This window comes from Numenius arquata, chromosome 2 (genome assembly GCF_964106895.1).
Source record: "Numenius arquata chromosome 2, bNumArq3.hap1.1, whole genome shotgun sequence".
Lineage (NCBI taxonomy): Eukaryota > Metazoa > Chordata > Aves > Charadriiformes > Scolopacidae > Numenius > Numenius arquata.
Window position 1 is genome coordinate 75,888,528 of NC_133577.1, and position 19,827 is coordinate 75,908,354.

The following is a 19,827-nucleotide window of genomic DNA, read 5'->3' on the forward strand; positions in this document are numbered from 1 at the left end:
CAGGCCTCACCCTCTCCCCAAGGGTTCATCTGAATAGCAAAAAGAAGGGAGAGGTTTCTCGCCCCAGGAGCCCGGACAGCTGGGCAGGGCACCGCTCTGGGAGGAGGTGCTGCCTGGGAGAGAGCATGGGTCTGGAAAAGCTGCTTTGCAGGCAGGGGAAACTGAGGCATGCCAAGGGAGGTCAGAGGGTTGAGGGAGAGCACATGTTTTAGGGGGAAATCCTTTTTCTTCCTCCCCAAGAAGATGGTCAGGCAAGGGGGACAGCCAGTAGCAACCTCCCCACTGTTGCTCGTTCACTGCCTTTAACCTCCCCAGCCGGTCCTTGGGGTACAGCCAGCATGGTCGGGAAAATCCTCTCCAAGGGCTTCACTATTCCTCCTTTCTTGTTTAGGTGGCCAGCGAAAGGACCGAGGCACCCACCTCAAGCTCCCATCACCCCTTGCCCCATCTGTGGCTGGCTCCCACTCACCCAGCAGCAGCAGAAGACAGTGGATTAACCCCTAAACCCATGGCCAGACGCAGCTTCCAGCAGCTGCAGCAGCACTGGGAGTGACCCCAGACCCTCCCCAGGGACACCTCCACTCTGCCACCATCCTCACCACTGAGGACATACCCACTGCGGGTAATTTCATGAGCACAACGTAGTCCAGTGAAGCAGGGGGTCAGGCACCGCTGCCACCCACTGAAAGCCACAGTGACGTGAGCCATTCTTCCAAGAGCATTGGAGCAGGAGCGATGAGGAGACCAGGGATGTGACAAGTCACCCCAGTGTTGGAAGCCCAGTGAGGGCTGGTTTTTGGGCCATTTTCAGGGACAGGGGTGAGGTGAGGGGTGCAACATGAGCCTGGGGAAGCTGCCAGTGCTCAGCTGGGTGTCAGGCTCCCATGGCAAGCGGCGGCTGAAGTCGGAGCTGACGCCAGACATGATCAGCCCGCCGCTGGGGGACTTTCGGCACACCATGCATGTGGGGCGCGGGGGCGACGTCTTCGGGGACACCTCCTTCCTCAGCAACCACGGCGGGGCTGACACGGCCAAAGCCAACAACTTCTTCGCCCGGACGCTGCGGCATGTCCGCCGGACGCCGCTGAGGAGCCGGGGCAGCGGGGGCCAAGCAGGGGCATCGCCTGCCCCCCCAGCCATCTCACCCATCATCAAGAACGCCATCTCACTGCCCCAGCTCAATGAGGGGATGTATGATGGCAGCAGTGGCCGGGGCTTGACCAGCAAGTTCTCCTTCAAAAGTGCCTCCAACAGCTTCTCCAAAACACACCAGGCCTATGGTGAGTGAAGCATGGGGCAGGAGCTGGCACAGGCACAGCACATCCTCTGCAGCCTTTCTCCATCACTCTGTGCCTCAGTTTCCCCCCTGAGGGGCTTTAGGCTCTCAGTGGAATCAGGACATTTAAGAGTCCCTGTGAGGAGATAACCCTAACCTTGCTTTTAACTGCTGTCCTTCCTCCTTCCCTTGTCCTTCTCCTCCCAGGATACCCCCCCAAAGTGGGGCAGGGATGGTTTCTCCTCTTCTCCTTCCCCCATAGCCCTACACAGCTGGCAGCCTCTGTGGAGCAGTTGTAAGAGGGTGCCCCCCAACTCCCCCCAGCCCGATGCCTTCCCATGAGTAGCTTCCCCAAGGAAGCCAAGAGGGTGCTGGGACAGTGGGACAACACCCATGTTGAGGTAGCAAGCTCAAGAGGACCCATGGCATGGTCTTTGCCACCTCCATGCAGATGCCCCAATCTTGTCCCTAGCTGTGGCAACCCTACCATCTCCATGTGGTCCTCAAGGGACTCCATCCTCCCACCCTTCCTCATTCTGCCCACATCCCTCCCTGCCAGGATCTCAGAGGGACCTTTGGGGAAGGGTTGTGGGAAGGATGGGACGGCTCTTCTCCAGCTTCACAGAACTGGGCTGTGGCTCAGCTTTTGCCCAGGGAGGTCTGGAGCAGAGGGTCTCCGTGGGGGGATCTGGGCAGCCTGCAGCAATCGGGGGAAGTGGCTGGCCTCAGAGGGGAAGGCAGGCTGAGGCAATGCTGCCATCTCCTGGTCCCACCTGCCTGACTCAGCCCACACCAGCATCTTACCAAGCTCAGAGCCCACCTCGAGACACCCTGCTGCAACTCTGGGCTTTGGAGATGTCTACACAGACACTTGCCTGTCCTTTAGAGGTCAGTGCCACCAATAGGCAGGTGACGTGCCCCACTTCAGTGGCAGTGTCCCTTGTCCCTTGCAGATGTAAGGCAGGCTTCCTCCCGTGTCCCCCGCCTCACCAGCCATCTCTTCTGCCTCACAGGGCTGGAGTCTGGGTTTTGCACCATCCCTCGTGTCACCCGCTTGGAAAAGGCCCAAGAGAGCACCTTCCCCATGGAAGATGAGCTGACACGCTCGGACTCCCTGCTCTCCTTCCGCCTGGACTTGGGGCCCTCCCTGATGAGCGAGCTCCTCCAGGTGATGAGCTTCTCTGAAACCAATGGAAACGAGACAGGGGAGGATGGCTCAGACCTCCTGTGCAGTGAGGGGACCAAGGATGGAGTCCCTCCAGCATCAGCTGCATCCCACGGAGAGGACAAGGCAACATCCAGCTTCTGGGACCGCTCTGGGCAGAGCAGCCTGTCAGGGGCCAGCTCGCTGCCGGGACTGTCCATCCATGCCAATGGAGATGCACATGCCATTGAGGGCACTGGAGAGGACTCTGCCTGGGCTTCGGGGCCAGGGGCAGCGCCTAGAGGGACCCCATGGCAAGGGCACTGGAACGACTGCACCATCGAGGCAGGAGAGTTTGACCGGGCGGCCCAGGTGCTGGCCCGCCATTATGGTGGGACCAGTACCCCGAGGAGCTCGGAGAAGGGCAAGAGTCCCTGGCAGGCCCAGACGCAGACCCTGTGGGAGAGCCCCAGCAGCAGCTCCTGGCGGTCACAAGTGACAGGGGAGAGACAGTCCCCTGAGGCCACCTGGAACCAAGGAGAGGAGGAAGAGGAGGAGGCCAAGCTCTCCACCCTGCAGGAGGGGTATGCTGGTGCCCGGGGTGGGCGCAGCAATTCCTTCGAGTATGCCGACGATGAGGAAGACGATGAAGTCAAGGTGTGAACAGCCATCCCTATCATCATGTACCCCGCCCCTGCCAGAGGCACCAGTGCCAGGGTCTTCGCCCTCCTCCCCATCTCCCACCCTCAGGTGCCAGCATCACCAGTGGACCCAGTGGGCAACCTCCTTGCCAAGCTGGGGACACTGGTGGGCACTGGGGGGCAGGAGGAGAGCCTGTCTCCTGGGGGGCTCCCTGGGCCTGGGCCAGGCTGCTGTGGGGGGACAGTGAGGACCATGCATCACAGCACTGGGCATCATGGCCCTTCCCTGGCCTCACTGCCATTAGACACCAAAGGGACATTCCCATGTGCCAAAGAAACCCCAAACCCCTTCCTACCCCATCCCATTCCCTCTGGTACCCTCTCTCCCGTCCCTCAGCCTGGCGCTGCCAGCAGGACAGGGGACGTGCCCCGTCCTCCAATCGAAGCCCCCAGCCACCCTCTGTGCTGGCACAGGTGCCCTCCTGGAGATATTCCCACCAATAGCTCTGGCACATAACAGATGGGGGGATCTCCCCAGCTCGAGGTGGTGCGAGACCCTCCCATATGGCACATCTATCTACCTGGGGAGGTCAGCTGAGGGCTCAAGGGGTAGGCAAACCCCACAGAGCTGAGCTTTCTCTTTTTTCCTCCCCCCCAAAAAAGCCATGAACTCAGAGTTCAGGAGATGAGAGCATGCACAGAGGTAGTCGCAGGGTTCTTTCTACTTGCCTCCTGCCACTGAGTGTCACTTAGGACCGCTGCTTTTCTGACCCCCGCCTCCTCACAGTAGGGAGGGGAGAAACTTCTTGGCTGGCTGGAGGCAGAGGCGAGGTCGTCAAGTCATCAAATTCTGCATTTTGGGCCTTAAAAATTCCTTCCGTTCCCCCTGCCTCAGAACAAGGAGTCTCCCACTCTGCCGTCACTCGGCCTGTGCCACCTCATCTGCCTCCTAGCCCCTTCTCCCCATTTCCCACACACACCCCCCTCTTTCCAGCATGCCTCTTCCCAGCAGTATGCATGGAAGATGGCTAATATCCCTCGCCAAGCAGCCCTGGGCGACATGGCCGCCCTGGAACGAGCTGCCCCCCACGCTGCCCTGCGTGCAAACCGGCCCTCACAGAAGCGTCTTTGTGCCACGCCGTCGAGCCAAGATGCTCGGGGGCTGAGGTCACTGGAGGGACCCTCACAGGACCCCTCTTGTTCTCCAGGATAGGAGGGGGTGTGCGGCAGGGGGAGATGCTGGGCCGTGGCCGCGGGGCTCCGCTCCCACGCAGCTCACCCGCCGCCTGCCCGACTGCTTCTGGCAAGGAGCTCTTCAGAGCAGAATAAAGAGGCTCTGGCGTGCACGCGTGTTGTACGTGGGAGTGCCGCTCGCAGTCAGGCCATCGATGTTATGGGCAAGCCCATCTCCCCCAGCCTCCCTAGGCGGCTGCCTCATGCCGGCCAGCAGCAGCAAGCCAGGGCAGGCAGCAGCTTCTAGGAGTCCCCAGCTCTGGCCACTGGCACCCAGCAGGGTCAGCCTTATCACCCCTGCACCCTCTGGGGTGGGGACCCTGGCTCTCAGGACGAGCTTCCCCCCACCCTCTGCTTCCCAGAGCATAACACAAGCTCCAGACCAAAGACCCACATCCGTGGAATATCCTTTCTGCCTCCACTCTGTATCCCACGCACTTATTGTCCTTATTAAAGCAGTTTTGATACTAACTTCTCTGGTGCCTCCCCTCTGCTACAGCAACCTAAGTGTCTTCTTTGCTATGTCTGCCAGTGCTCCAGCCACAAAATCCCATCCTCTCCACTCTCAGCAGGATTTTCCAGCAGCTCTGGGATCCCTGGATTAACTAGCCTGGTACTTTGCCGCTCACCGTGGCTAACACGCAAAACAACCTCCTATCCACCCAGCCCCGCAGAGCACGCAGGAGGAGAGTGCAAAGCTTCCTCTCCAGCTCGGCAACAATTCATTTGCAGCCTGATTCAGACGAGCAAAGCTGCCTGGGCTACAGCCCCCCCCCAGCCCCATCAGACATCAGCAGTGAGCCCTGCAGGGTGGGCAGTGAGGAAGAGGAGAGGAAGGGCAAGGGCACTGCCACCTTGCCTTGGACCGGGCTCTCCATAAGATACTCTTCTACTCCGCTCTCCTCCCACCCAGCCTGAAACGCCCCAATGTTTCCTGTCACACTTTGGTCTCACTTAAGGCTGGCGAGACACTTTTTTATTAGAGCTGCGGCATCAGATAATCAGCACTAATTGCCTGTAGTCCCGTGCAAGGGACACAGACTGGGAGGTGCTGAGCCACGTAACCCAGCCCAAATCTGTCCTCCCTTCCCACTGCCTTGCCCTGCCTCACTTTCGCTGGGTAGGGTTTGGTGTGGAAATGTTGGAGTAATGGGTAACCCGGCTGGAATGTGCCAGCAGATAAGTGAGGTGAGATAAGGGGGAAAGTTGGAGGAGACAACTCCTTATCAATGGCAGGAATGCTGGCTCAGGGGCACACCTGTGCTCCTTTCCCGTGCCACCCCTTCCCCTGGTACCGCTCCTGTGGGAGGGCAAAGCACCCCTTCCTCCTGCCTGCTGGCTGCAAGAGCAGCCAAGAGGAACCTGTCAAACCCATGCCCCGAGGTTCCCAAACCTAACATTTAATTGTGCACTTTTGTGGCACCATATGCCACTTCAATCACGTCAATGCTTTTGTTCCCTCCCCTCCCAAAAACTCTGGCGCAGGAAGAAATGGTGCATTGTGAAGAGATTACACAACCATTCCCCAAGTAATCACATAGTGTCCTCTTCCCCCTGAACCCCACCTGCTGCCTGTATTGCCCTATATACTATCCATTTAACCCCACATCCTGGTCTGACCTGGAAAAGCACCTGGCGTTATCAGGGAGCTATTTCCATCCAACAAAGGCTCCTTTCCTGTTGGTGGAAAAACCTTGGGCTTCACAAGTGCCTTGCACAGAGCCACAGAGCCAGAGACCTCACAGAAGCCAGAGCAGCTGGAGCAAGCAGTCTCTCACTGCTTGGGTTTTTATTAGATCTAGAAAGCAACGCCCATCAGTCCAGCTTGAAGGAGGTGACCCTGAAGCCTCCCTTGACACTCATGTAGCTGATCTTGTCGTAGCAATGCCGGTTGGGGAACTCCACTTCATGCCCATCTTGTAGTTTCACCCGGAATTTGTCTGCCAGCATTTCAATGATGATCTGGGGGAAGAGAGGGGAGGAACAGCAGGAATTGAGGGCAAGGAGGAGATTAGGAGGTGAGCATCCAGGTGAAAGGCCTGACTGTTATATGTGAGGGTTAGACCTGGTCCTAACAGTCTTAAGCAAGGTGTTGGGGGTGATGCAGGAAATGAGCAGTTGATATTAAGGGTCTGAGCCAGTATCTAGACTATGACCTGGGAACAGGACCTCTCCTGAGGCTCTCTCAACTACTCAGGTTATAAACTCAGAGCAGGTAAACCCAAGTGTGTCTTTATAAGCCACATGGCTTATATTTGCTCTGAAGAGTGAAGAATAAACCCGACACCCCAATGCCCTCAGCAGCTCACCAGGACCTGGAAAAAAGAGCTTTGCTGATAAACACACATCAGCAGACACAATGAGAATGCATCGCTGATCATCACAATTAAAGCGATCATTTCCCAAAGCCGTCACCTCGCCATTCCTTCCCCAAGAGCCAGCCATGACTGAGGAAACAAGGTTCCTCTCCACAGCAATAAGAACAGGACTACTCCTAAATGCAGGCCTGTTAACACCTTGGGACATCAGATGGGGTGAGACAGCAACTAGGACAGTATCCCTAGCAGGAGAAGAGGGAGGACAGATTGGCAGCATGGATCCAGGAATAGTGAGGACAGAAGAGCTAAGGGAGAGGTTCTTGGACACTGCTCCCAACCCTGCATTGCCTTAAAACCTGTGTTTGCATAGGAGGGAATTAGGGAGAGAAATCAGATAGAGAGCAGCAAGATCCTGCTTCTTGGAGACCTCCTTTACCTTCATATGTGTCTCCAGAGTACTCACCGGCTGAGCAGGTACGGGGGGCAGGAAGTACTTAAAAAGCCCAAGACAGACAGGGCTCACACAAAGTTCCCAGAGGAAGCGTTGGGGTTTTGAAGGAAGAGTGGAAATGGCAATCAGGACTAAAAATCCTGAGGATGAGGGGCTGTTGGGAGGGAGTAGGAAGCATTGGATGGGACTGGAAGGACAGTCCATTCCCATACAGGAATCTGCTAACCAGGTGCTTCCCCCCACCACACACACCCCCCACAACCCCATGCTGGCACAGAGCCCTCACCTTGATAGTGGAGCCCTTGGAGAAACAGAAGTGGTTATCACGATGTTCTGCCTCCCAGGCATTGGAGCACCTGGAGTTGCAGACAATGACAGACTCATTGAAGCGGGGATTGAAGTGAAATGCCAGATCCGAGGACCTGCAGCCAAGATTGATGCTGAAGCTGTGGGTGAACAAGAAGAAGGTGAGTCGTGCGGGCAGGACAGGGTCTTGGAAGACCTGAGATCCAACACATGGCTCTGCACTCAATTCCTCCTTCAGCATTGCAGGTGCTTAATGCCTCCCATTTCCTCATTCTGTTCGGCAACCAGGAGCGTTTGCATGGTGCTGGCATAGGGGCTGCCCTAATACTGAACTGCATTTAAGCTTTTTGTACCTGGCAACCTTGGAAAACCACCTCCCTCTGCAGCCCACCTTCAGTCTTGGCAAGTCAAGGCAGTTTCTTTGTACTTACTCATCAGCATCTTCGGATATCTTGCCCTTGATCTTCAGGGCATCCCCAGTCTTCATATCCAGGTTGACGATTTCAAATTTTTCCTAAGGCAGAGAGAAAAAATAGTCTGTGGGGCTCCTTCAGCCATTCCTCCCCCACCACTGCAAGTGAGACAGCGCTGCTTGGACAAGGTGCCTCAGCCAGGAGAACATCTACTTCTCTCAGCTGGTGTTCCTCTCATGGCCTAAAACCCTCAGTGCTGGAGGTCTTGCATGGGCTTCTCACTCAGTGAGGGAAAAGCGGGCTTAGTGAAGCCAGCAAGTGAGAAAAGGCATCAGAGAGAGAGGGGAGATGGAAACAGGCTTGTCCTCAGCGGAAGGAAAAGAGAGCAGAAGTACAAAGAGGGTTAAAGCAGAGGGACAAAGCCCAGGGTTCAGTGGGCAGCATTGCCTGCAGCCCAAGAAACGCCAGTGGTGAAAGCGGAGGTGGCTGTGGCTTGCCAGTCCCTTGCTCAGCCTGGCTGAGCTGGGGACCCTGGGTGACAGAGAACAGGAGTAGCAGCCCTTACAGACATCTTCCTCAGAGAACAGAGTAACCAGGCAGGGAGGTACCAGCAGTTTAGCTCAGAAATGCTTCACGCAGAGGATGTTACATCCCTAGACTTCCTTGTGGCTTACACATTAACAGCACCTCCACCTCCCCAAGGCCCCACACAGTGCTATTAAGCCAGGAGACTTTGATCCAGAGAAACAGCTTCCCTATGTATACTTCCTCTCATTAGGGACTTCAGGTGATTTAACCAATTCACAGCCTCCTCAGTGGGCTCTCTGTGGAGGGACCCCCACACATGGCCCTTAGTGGAGCTACTCCAGCCACCACACAGGATAAGCTTCTTCCCAGCTGAACACAGAGGCGTGACACCATGTTTATGTCTTTTCTGTGTGTAACACCTTGGCCAAAAAAAAAAATCCCAGCTCCTTCCCTTCTTGTGGCTCTAAATTCAGCCCCAGCTGCAGGGATTGCACTAGCAATCCATGGGAGCTCTCTGCATCCTCCCATCCAAGCTTCATCGAGACCCAAACCTTTTAGCTTGAGAAGCTGCGCCCAGCAGGTTTGATAGCCCCATCCTCCCTAAATCTGAGACACGAGAATGTTCTCCTCATCGGGGAGCATCACCCCTGCTGTCTTCTTCCCAGGTAAGAGCTACAAGTCAGTAGACAGTCTCCCAGATTTGTTTGAACAAATTGGTGGTGTTTTGCCAGACGCTAGAAGTCAGTGGGAAAGTGAGAGGTAGGAGGAGGCCAAGGCTCAGGAGACCAAAAGTTCCCCAGTCCCCCTCCCAAGCCCTGCAGAAAGCAGCTGAGTGCAGTCATCCTGCTGCTACACAGACAGCTGAGAGGTGGGCTCTGCCCTTCCCCAAAACCCCCTGAAGCAAGCAGAGGTAAATGTTGATAAGGACTCATTCCCTGGAGGTGTTTCCTATTAGCAGGGGGTCATAAAGCCCAGAAGGCTGGGGAAATTTGTTTGCTGTTGAGGTCACACAAGCTGTTGGTGAAACCTCCCCGGGCTGAGCATGGAGCCAGCAGGAACAGGTCCTGGGGATGGCGGTTTCTGGTACTGGGTGTGTTTTCCATCACGCTGCTGTGTCCCACCCACACACACCTTCACGCCACCCTACTCCCCTCCAGCCCTACCAGTGAGAGGGAGCTCAGATCCCTGCTCCCAAAATACCGGAGCATCCCACTGGTTGGGAGAGGTTTCTCCTTTCAGTATCTCACGTTGTCCCTTTGCAGGGACAAGGGCAGGACAAAGACACTGTTTGCATAGCCACCATCAGGGTTAGTTACCTGAACTTGTGTTAAGCCAGTGGGAGAAACAATTCTAGTGCTCAAGAGATCACATCCCAAAACAGACCCTAAACTTGGTCAGAAAAATCCTGTTCTACGTGGTTGGCCAAAGTGACACAGGAACATCACGGCAGAGACAAGACCCAGGTCCTGGGCCAGTAATGTAGAGGAGCCTTCACTCCACTTCCCATACAGACCAGCGTGGGAGACAGAAGGACCACCAGAGCAGAAAGAAACATCACTCTCTCCGGGATCTATCCACCAATCCCACCGGCAGAGCGTGAGGCTGCCCAGGGGAGAGAGCAGCGTGTGTCTGAGGGACGGGGAGAACCAGCCGCACAGAGAGTTATGTGCGGAGCCACAAGTACTGCGGATGTGAGAACACGCAGGGAGGGAAGAGAGGCAGGAAAGAGGCACGAGCTGCTCAGAGAGGGGCCGTGAGATTATATCGAGATAACATTAACCCCCCTCCTACAATGCTCAGCAGGGGCGTTCACCCCCCTTTTATTTGCCACTGGGAACAATAGTGGGAAACCAGGCAGCAACTCTGCCAGTGCTGGCGACTTCCTTTGTCTGCAGAGCAGAGCCTCCGCATGGTCGGACACCAGCCCTGTGCAGATGGCCTCTCTCATGCAGGGGGATGTGCTCCCCACATAGGAAGGGTCTGAGACTTTACAGACCCCAGAAGAGCTGAAATCTTCCAATGCAATTGGAGGTGGTAATTGGGATGATGAAGGGAGGGTGAAGGGGGCAGGTTGATACTTCCCTGAAGATGCTGCAAAGCAGAAAGCCTGAGGAAACAGTGATACGATGGGAACATAAATCCCAAAGAAAGAGGAAATCCGGCTAAAGGGCATCTGCAAAGGAGGTGGAGGCTCTTTGCAGTGAGGAAAATATAAGCAATGGTTGTGGAAGCTGGCAGCCACCAGTGCAAGGGATCCAGGAACCCTACACCCCCAGAGAGATGATCCTACAATAGGGTACCTGCCAAGGAGTGCCTTTCCGGGGTCCCATAGAGATGCTCATCCTTGGCCTGTACTGGTGTGGGACGCCTATGGTCACACCACTGGCACTGGAGGAGGCTTTGCTGTGTTGCCAGAGGGTGCCTTGGGACAGCAGAGACCAACAAGCATTCACTGGTGAGAGGATGGTGGACATGCCCTGAGGGCAAGCTGAGCTTCCAAGGGGGAGGAGGTAGGCCTGCAATTTTGCATGAGTAAAACAACAACAACAAAAAAATAATCATATTTTAAGGAGAGAAGAGACCAGTGCAACCAAGTGGGTTTTCAGCCAGAAAGGTGTTAGGGCAGGTCTTCTCTAGAGTGCTTCCTCCACATGAAACATGGCAGCTTCATTTACAGAGGTTTTGGGCTTAATAGTCCTTCCTGTCCTTCCCTCTAGTCCCGGGGAGATCTCAGGCCACCCATGGGATCTCAGGACCCTCAAGGTGGCTCCAGACAGCAGCACCTCACGCACAATAGCCTAGAGCTGCCATCTCTACCACAGGGCACCCACACAGCTGTTAAGAACAGACTGAATGCCATGCTCTCCAGAAGGCTGCCAAGATCCTCAGCAGCACCATTGCTGGCAGCAGTATTTATTTTGTTTTCTTACTCGGGCAGGAGATAAGCCAGCTAGGTGTGAAGCCCTGAGGAAAACCACGGGCTTCCCCACTTCGCAGCCGAGGTAGCCCAATCGCCCCAGCTGTGAGAGGTTTCTCAGGGCCTTTTGTGGCAGGGGCAGCCCCCAAAATCCACGCCAGCACACCAAAACCATCCCCACCATCCCTCCCAATGGTGCTCTGAGGAAGGGCTCCAAGGGGCTTGGAGGAGAAGGTAGCCAACACGTCCTCTCTAGATGACATGAGCTATGCACAGTCCCTTGCAGGAGTGACACGGATCATCACCAGATGTGACGCTCAGCCCGGAAGGGAAAAAAGAGAGAGGGGAAGGCAAGATGGCCACATTGGGTGTGAGGATGCATGTGCCGCTGCCCCCACATCAAACCAAGCCCTGCAAGAAGAGGTGAGAGATCCCCTTAGCACCCTCCCGGAAGGCTGTGGTTTCAGCTTGGCGCTAATTAGACACCAAAGAAGTGGAGGACGATGCTGCAGAGGGGGAAAGGTGCCTGCCCCATTTTGCACTGGAGGCACCAGGGAGCCTGTGCTGCGAATCAGGCACCGGCATCCTCTCAAGGCAAAGGGAGCGGGAGAGACCAACCATGCATTCTTTCTTGGAGTAACAGCTGCTCACTCTGCTATTATTTCCTACTGCTTCATATAATTTGTACTCCACAGCAAGCTATTGTCCCTTTCCACTGGCTATTTATTTCCTTGAATAGCCTCTGGGGAAGGATTTCAGTGCGGGAGTAAAGAAAAAAGAAAAACTCCACACAATAAATATCGAGCGGTGACCTGATTTAAACCGTGTTCTCTGACCTCATCTGGGCCCTGATTGCGGTTCCTCCTGGCAGTTGCAATTAAGCCACGTTTCTTCCTTGGCTTCCCCCTTCTATGAAGCCAAGGAGGGAATGCCCCCTGCCTTAGAGGGCTGTGGGGTGGGTTGCAGGAAGCTGAGCCCTGGATCTTCAGAGGTCAGGGCTCAGGACAGGACCAAGAAGAGGCTTCCATCACCTCCTGATGGAGCTACTCAGTCCTCCACCTGGCAGTCACAAAAATTCCCAGATAGGTTTGATGGGATTGGTTTCCCTTTTAGTCAAGAGGAGTTGGTTTGCCCCTCAGCAGATAATGCTGCAACCTTCACCCAACTGATCCCTAAGCTCTGAAAGCCAGCCAGCTTCCTAATGGAGGAGGACCGAGAGAACAAAATGTACTTACCTCAGCCAAAGACTGAGGTAAGCAGGAGACTGGATAAGCAGGTCTGTGGATGTGCAGGGTGTGTACAGGAAAGGATTGTCCAGAAGATGTAGAAGCCAAGGCAATGATGAACACAAGGAACCTAGTGCCCATGAGCACTAAAACCTCCTATCTAAGAGGTTAACCAGAGTGGGACGGTTCCTCTAGGAACCGCATTGAAGACTCTGCATTTGGATCAACTAAAATGGAAAGGAACAAAGACTGAAGGTATAATCCCCTGCCACCCTTCATGCCCCAGCTCGCTGACAGTGTGTCATCCGGAGCCCCTATAGGAAGTATAGAAGTAGCATCAATGCTCTGATCCTGGGGACAAGGGATTAGAGGCCATCATCCTCTAATAGGCTCTCCACTAGCATCACCCCCTTTCACCTGTAGGGTGTGATTTCTCTTCCTTAGGATGTGGGGAATAAGAAGGAGCAAGGGAAAAGCTAGCTGAAGAGCTACATTGTGCAAAAAAACCACCTTTCTTCAGGGCTAGGGGCAGCAGGGCAGGAGGGAACCTCCACCAAGCAGTGTAGCAGATCAAGAGCACAGGGAAGGAGTGTAGCCTCAGATTCCATCTCTCTCCCTACAGGCAGTGGTGCCACAGTGACTGGCATCGGCCATCTCCATGGAAAGCTCAAATGTGTTGTAATGGATGATTTCCATTCCCAGGGCCAAGTTATGTCCTTATACCTTTGCAGGGATCATCTCTCTTGAGCAGCTCTGAAGTCTGTGGCAACAATTTTGCGTGGTACAAATTGTGCACAGAGAAGGGAGGAAGGTAGTTCACGTGCAAGGAAGCTGGCTCATGAGGCATCAGGGCCATTTCAGCAACCCAAGCAGCCAAATGAATCACATCTTACGGGTCCCCAGCTTGCCTGAGGGGCAGGAGAATGAATCGAACAGGCAGAGGGTGGGGAAGAGAGGTCAGAGGACTGATTACATGCCACCTAGTTCCACTTCCACCCTTCATTTCTCTAATTCTTTCCCTCATGGGGGCATGCCAGCAATGTGGGTTGTCGGAACAGCTTTCAAAAACATGCCTGGAGATAGAAATGCATTGTGTTGAAAGCTACCCTACTGGCAAAGGGAAGATGCATGGAAGACTCATGGCTTCCCCCCTCCTGGACTTTTGGGATCTCCCAGCTTTACCCAGACTTTCTGGATGAGATATTATTAGCTTAATGAGAAAAGGATCTTCCAAAGAGCTCTGCACAAAGGATCAGCTTCATGAGGCCTTATGCTCCACTTGCATCTTGCACCAAAAGATTAAGATCTCCAACAGCTTTATCTTATCATTAAGGAAGATGGCATCCCCCTCCTCTTGCACATGGGGAAACTGAGGCACAGATACCCAAGTTCACATCCAAAAAACCCTCTTCTTGTTTAGATTCTTATCTTAAAGATCCCATGGATAGATTCTAAAAAACAAAAAATAAATAAAAAATCCAGCTTTACAAACCTGTCCTAGAAGCTCAAAGGAAGCTGGTCTCCCCTGGGCTAATGCAGCTTGAGTATCAGAGACGCTGATCTCTCATCACACCATCTACTATCAGTAGGAGGTACTGAGGCATTCAGTGCCTCTGAAAAAAATTAGCCCTTGGGTTGGTCCAATTAAGCCTGAAAACCAGAGGCATTCAAAATGAACAGACGCCTTCCAACACTGGAAGCCAGGGGACTTCCGAGATGCCCCAAGCCCAACTCCCCTGACTTCAAGGGGACCATTTCCCACAACAAAGATAGCATGAGGCCAGCTGGCTGGAACTCGAATAAGCAAAAGAAATGCAGGATTGCGCCATACACAAAAGGTCCATGGGGACCTCCCTCCATTGAGCTCCGAGCAGCAATCCCAGATTCAGCCCCACAGGACAGCAAGGGCATGCAGCGAGAGTGACTGCCGAGCCCCAGCGCGCAATGGGCCATCCCGCACAGGGAGAACAAGGCTGCTGGCACTGCGCAACTCCCTTTGAGTGCATTTCTCACGGGCTCCAGCACTGAGCCCAGGCGGGTTGGACAACTCTGAGGACTTGCAGGAATCCTTCAGACAAGCAGAATCTGTCTGAGTCACACGCATGAGGCACAATGCCAAGGGTGGCTCATCCACTGAGGAAAAAAAAAAAAAAAAAAAAAAGAGAGAAAGAAATGCTAAGGGAGAAATAGCAAGTTTTGAAAAGCCACAAGAATTAACAGCTCATGGGCTGGAAAGAAGGAGAGCAAAAATGAAAAGGGCTGTTTTGCCATGCTCACGTCACTAAAGTCAAGTACCCCTCATCCCCACTGGGAAGCAGCAAGCCACCTTACCACCCATCAGCTTTGAGAAGGTCTGAAGGGGTGACCCACCCTGCATCTAAGGCCATGGCTGAGGTCTGCAGAGGAAGGGGTTGTCAAGTCAAAACTATCTGTTGCTCCAAAATCAGCTTGAACAAACTCCCTTTGATGGCCCTGCAAAATGAAATTATAAAAACCAAACCAGATGGAAATTGGAAAGAAAAGCTGCCAAAAAAAAGGGAATCCAAATCCCAAAATGACTGACTCGGTGCGGGAAACAGGCTTCTAAAGAGGGACCTGCAGGCATCTGAAGGAGACCTAAGAAAAGACTAGGCCCACACAACCAACCCTCCCTGTTCCTCTCCTCCTCCCCGCTTCCAGAGGGAAGGGCACCAGAAATGTATGAACCCATGGACCTTCAGAGTGAGCCACAAGGAGCCTGACCTGCAACTGCTGAAGGAGCTCCAGGGACAGCCAAAGTGTACAGGTCCTGGCTCCACTCTCACCAGCACGAGGAGGGCTAAATAACTTTTTCCTAGTGAGGAGATACAGCCACAGCATTGTTCAGAGTTGCCCCCAGGCGAAGGAGCTTTCAAATCTAGCACCTGAGCCTGCCGGGTCATGGCACTGCCCAGAGATGTTTCATCTCTGTAAGGAACGGCAGGGAATGGGGCAGCAGCCCCAACTCTGTCTCCCTTTCCAGCACTATAGTTGGAACTAAGGGGCGTCCCGTGTGTTTGAGGACACCCTGTTTTGCCAACCAGTCCCATATGGTCATCCTGTCCCTCCTCTGGACTGCTCCTGTGAGCCTCTACTCCTGTTTCTGACCCATCCCATGTAGCCAGTGGTGCATAAGCCCCCACTTGACCACAGTGGATGTTTATTTTGTGTTCCCAGTGGTATGCTACACTGTTTGTTCTCTCTGGCTCTCTTTCCCTTCCTTCCAGTTTATGCCTCTTTCTGCCGTCCTTATTTTCCCCACCACTGGCAACACACCCAGCCCAGAACATGGATGTGTCTCTCTGGCTGCCCCCTGGTTTCTTCATGCTGTTCCCCTCCAGAGCCCCCCAGCAGCGAAGCAGACACCCGACTTTAATTGCAGTCAGATTCCTGGATGGAGAAGGCTTGCTCCCGAGAGGGGAAAAGGGTATTACAAACTAAATGCTTTGAACACGACTCACACCAGACAAATCTTATCATTTCCCGGGCTGAATAGCCCCAAACATTTCGCCGTTCACCATGCAACAAACAGACTTGCCAAGCCAGGAGATCTGATTAGAACAATGCGAGGAGGACCGATGGCTGCAACTGCCAGGCAAGTTCCCATCAGCACGCAGATAGCTTATCTCTTCTGTCAAGATGGGACACGCATCGACATCTGCTGCACAACAGCATGGAAAAGCTAGTGGAGACCTGCTCTCTGTTCCTGACCGTGCACGTAGCACTCCTTACAACACCGTCCCTGAGGAACATCTCTATTACTCACTCACTCATTAGGAAAGGGGTGGGAATCTTTCCTGAACAGCTCCGGCAGAGACACAGCTCCCCAGGGACCCAGCTCGGGATGAGCTGAAGAGTGCCTAGCGCCTGCTCCGGACACCAGCAAGCAACTGGCTGGCTGCAGGAGCAGGGGACAGCTAGAGGATGGCTGGAGGGAAGAGGTCGCATGGCCCACCGGTTAATCCATGCTGCAACACCATTGCTTTTAACCCCGTCGACTCCCAGCATGCATCATCCTCCTGAAATACAGTCAGAGCACTGATACGGGCAGGCGAGCTACTCAAGATGCAGAGCTGCTCTGTGTGAGGAGGGAGGTGGAGAGAGGAGCAGCCTCTGCCAGGAGCATCTCTTCTTTCTGCACAGAGGAGGGGGGACTTGGGCTGCAAACTGGGGGCAGCAAAGGTGCGACGTGGTTGCAGTGAGACCCAGGATGCGGACGCTGCCTCCAAAATGAAATGCCTGCCGGGCTGAGGGGAACAGCTGCGTGCAGCTCGAACGTGGCCCCTCCAGGCAGAGACAAGGCAGAGGCCATTCGGATGCACTCGCAAGTGTGCACCTGGTCCTTCTCCGGGCTGGGGGACTCATCTGCCAGCAGCACATTAAATGGGGGATACACGAACTTTGCCCCCATTCTGCTCCCCGAAGTAGTAGTCTGGGTGGCAGGGGGAACAGGACAGAGTTGAGCATGCACGCGAAGCCCTTGCAAAATTGTATGCTCTGTGGGCAACATGATGGGCTCCTTGTTCCGCCTGCCCAAGGTAGGAGAGCCAGAGGGACAAATTCAACATGTCTGTGCACCCAGGAGCTGGCCCCCGCACCCCCATGACCTCATGCGCTCAGGCAGCTTTTCCTCATAGCATCTCTCCCACGCCACGAGGCAGGAGGTCAAACGTGGCCAATGATCCATAGCACGGGGTGTAAGACACTGACTCACAACCCTGCCTTCAGCCGTGCCCAGCAGACAGAGCCTTCCCCAGTTTCAGCCTGGCGCACACATTCCCACCCCACACGCTCACCTACAACCTGTTGTGTGACATTGCCCATCTTCAGAGAGAGAAAAATGTGGAAAATTACGGGGTAAATATGCAGGCTGCAGAGGACTGCACTTCAAAAGCCTGCCTTCAGAGGGACCTGGGCTTACAGGGTGTAGCTCTTTCGCTCTTGGCCCCAAGAGCAAGGAGCAGGGCACGGCTCCCATCCACGGGGTTAAACACTCGGCGACACCAAGGCTCTGTTGGGAACAGTCCCCAGCCCACCCTGTCCCCGAGCCGTGCCTGGGCGCTTCGGCACTGCTAGCTGGTACAGCCCAAAACCACGCCAGGGAGGGTGCTAACAACCGCATGGCGTCAGCCATCGCCCTGAGGTTGTGTTTACTAAGACCCAAATCCAGAGGGACCAGAAAGGAGCCCAGGAAAGGCCAGGCCCACCTTTGGGAAATCTGCCTGTGCAGGCTCGGCCTCTCCCTCCTCCTCCACCTGGGTCGCAGTTTTCTTTTTATTCCTAACCCCGCATCCACCGTGCCCCGGCACCGGGTTCGCTCCGCCCTGCTGCTCCTCGCCGCCGCTGAAAGCGGGGCTGAAGCTGGCCCGGGTGCCAAGCGGCAGAGGCCGAGCAGCCAGGCCAGAGGGAGAGAGCTGCCAGACTTGCCTCCTCCTGCCTTTTTCGCAGCCCAGACTTGAGCCAGGGCTGAAGTTTCCTAGGGAACCTGAGGCAGCTGCAGCCAAAGCAGGATGGCGAGTTATGGGGGATTTTTCAAACCCCGGGCCAAAAAAACATCTATTCAAGCTCACCAGCTGCCAAACCTGAGCCAGCTGCACAACTGAGAGCGCGTGGATTCAGCGCCGGGGCACCCCTCCACCGCGGGAATGCCTCCTCCTCCTCCTCCCCGTGCCATGTTGTAAAAAGAGAGGCTGCACAGGGCTGCGCCTCCGAGCTCCCTCCCCGGGCTGCTGCTACGCTAAACATCCCCGGCAAATGCTTCACTAAGTCACACTTCGTTGTCACCGCCGCAATGCAGGGATGTATTCATCATCCAGGCCTGGGGATTTGCCGCAGCTGGGCTCCCTGATTTGCTCCAGGATGCCTAGTTTCGTGTCACCAATCTCTGCTCAGATCATGCTTGGATGCCCGTGAAAAATGCCTTTGCAATAGGATTTTTCTCCTTCTCCTTCTCCCTCCTGCTGTTCCTTAGAGCCAAACTGTATCTCAGCAAAATCCAGCCTCTTAAACCATTTTTCCTCAATACATGTGCTTTCTAATGATGCCGCTTGCATCTGCGAGCAATAACACAGCAAGTCAGGGGTAGAGTGAGAACAGGTGAATCTGTTCACCTTTTCAAGCACCTCTCTCAACACCTGAATCCTGAGCCCACTGTATCAGTAGCGGATCCGTTCCAGTCTGGAGCTGATCTCACCAGCGGTGCAGCAAATGACTTCATCGAGGCTCCCCCTTGCGGGCTCGGGGCCTTTGAGGCTCACTTCAGCCCCATAAATTTAAGCAGCTCTCTCTAACCTGGGAGGTCTTTCTCTGCCTGTTCTGCGTTTGGCTTACCCAGATACATAACCTATCAGCCCCTGAGCCAAGGCTGTAACTACAGCTGTCGGTTTTCTTTCATCTTTTCCTGCTGCCGATACTGGTCCTCTGCAGCAAGAGCCTTCCCGTGTTCTCAGAGCATCCCCTGGCTGGCCCAGACTCTCTTGGAAAGACACTACGGACAACGTCAAATCCAGCTGAGCCTTCCCCAGTGGGTAACGAGGCACTGCCACCCCCTTCTCTGGCCAGGAGGGCACTGCCGCCTGCTCAGTCGAGGGATCAAGACATCTCCTGAGTTGCCCAGTCTGGAAATTGGGCTCGAACACAAGGAAGCAGCACAGCTCACCTCTAACTCTGGTATTTGCTTCTCTCGCTTGCTCGCCTCGCTAAGCCAGTTGCTCTAATGACAGAACCAACATGGAAAGGAAATTTAGTGTACAGAGGTCAAGGCAATTCCCCAAAGGAAGCAAGTGCAATTATCCCCATGCTAACAACCAGGGAAACTGAGGCAGCGAGCATAGATATGCATTTCCTTGAGCTTTGCTCCGAGACATGTTTAATTGCAGAGCTCTAGCCAGCAGGTTTTCTTATCCCTTATTCAGCATCCTGTTTCCTCATTCTGCTCCTGTAGTTGTAGAAGGACGCCTTTGATCACCAGGGACAGGTCTTCCTACAGTGAAAAGGGAAACGCTAAAAGAAATGGAAGGGGGCAATCCTGGTGGATGACTGCATACCACAAGAAAGTGCTGCATATGAAAGGGAAGGAGACATTTCCTATTAGATTAAAGGAGCTAAAACCTGCTCTCCCTCTAGAGAAGTACGCAACTCTATACTTGCCTCTCTAATTGCAACCCTCCGCTGGGAAAGGTGCTTAAGAAGTATTGCAAAAGGAAGGAGATTAGCCAAGGTCAGGGAAGAGCTGGGCTGCAAATCCAGGAGGATTGCGTAAGAGGTGCATGGTCTGAGGTGATGTCAGGAGAGGTGCTGCCAGCCCCATTCCAAGAGAAAGTAGCAGAGGTAAAACTGAGCCAAAAAACCCAGGAA

At 54.5% G+C, this 19,827-nt stretch overlaps 2 protein-coding genes across 2 annotated transcripts; one reads left to right on the forward strand and one right to left on the reverse strand.

The window, feature by feature from the left end:
• The first annotated feature begins 391 nt into the window (after nt 1-391).
• On the forward strand, nt 392-4,763 carry CDC42EP1 (CDC42 effector protein 1). Its single transcript, XM_074169124.1, has 2 exons — nt 392-1,280; nt 2,290-4,763. Exons 1-2 carry the CDS (start codon nt 839-841, stop codon nt 3,081-3,083), a joined length of 1,236 nt encoding a protein of 411 aa, XP_074025225.1. The 5' UTR covers nt 392-838; the 3' UTR covers nt 3,084-4,763.
• Nucleotides 4,764-6,109: 1,346 nt separating this feature from the next.
• On the reverse strand, nt 6,110-10,652 carry LGALS2 (galectin 2). Its single transcript, XM_074144214.1, has 4 exons — nt 10,611-10,652; nt 7,801-7,883; nt 7,350-7,509; nt 6,110-6,256 (listed from the first exon to the last, which is right to left on the reverse strand). Exons 1-4 carry the CDS (start codon nt 10,650-10,652, stop codon nt 6,110-6,112), a joined length of 432 nt encoding a protein of 143 aa, XP_074000315.1.
• Between the last annotated feature and the right edge of the window lie 9,175 nt (nt 10,653-19,827).

Excerpts from the sequence above, each read along its gene's own strand:
- CDC42EP1 (XM_074169124.1), top strand. The coding sequence starts at position 839 with ATGAGCCTGGGGAAGCTGCCAGTGCTCAGCTGGGTGTCAGGCTCCCAT. Across the intron at positions 1,281-2,289 it reads CAAAACACACCAGGCCTATG|GGCTGGAGTCTGGGTTTTGC; the intron begins GTGAGTGAAGCA and ends TCTGCCTCACAG.
- LGALS2 (XM_074144214.1), bottom strand. The coding sequence starts at position 10,652 with ATGAGCATCTCTATGGGACCCCGGAAAGGCACTCCTTGGCAG. Across the intron at positions 7,884-10,610 it reads GGAAAGGCACTCCTTGGCAG|GAAAAATTTGAAATCGTCAA; the intron begins GTACCCTATTGT and ends TCTCTGCCTTAG. Across the intron at positions 6,257-7,349 it reads CCAAGGGCTCCACTATCAAG|ATCATCATTGAAATGCTGGC; the intron begins GTGAGGGCTCTG and ends CTCTTCCCCCAG.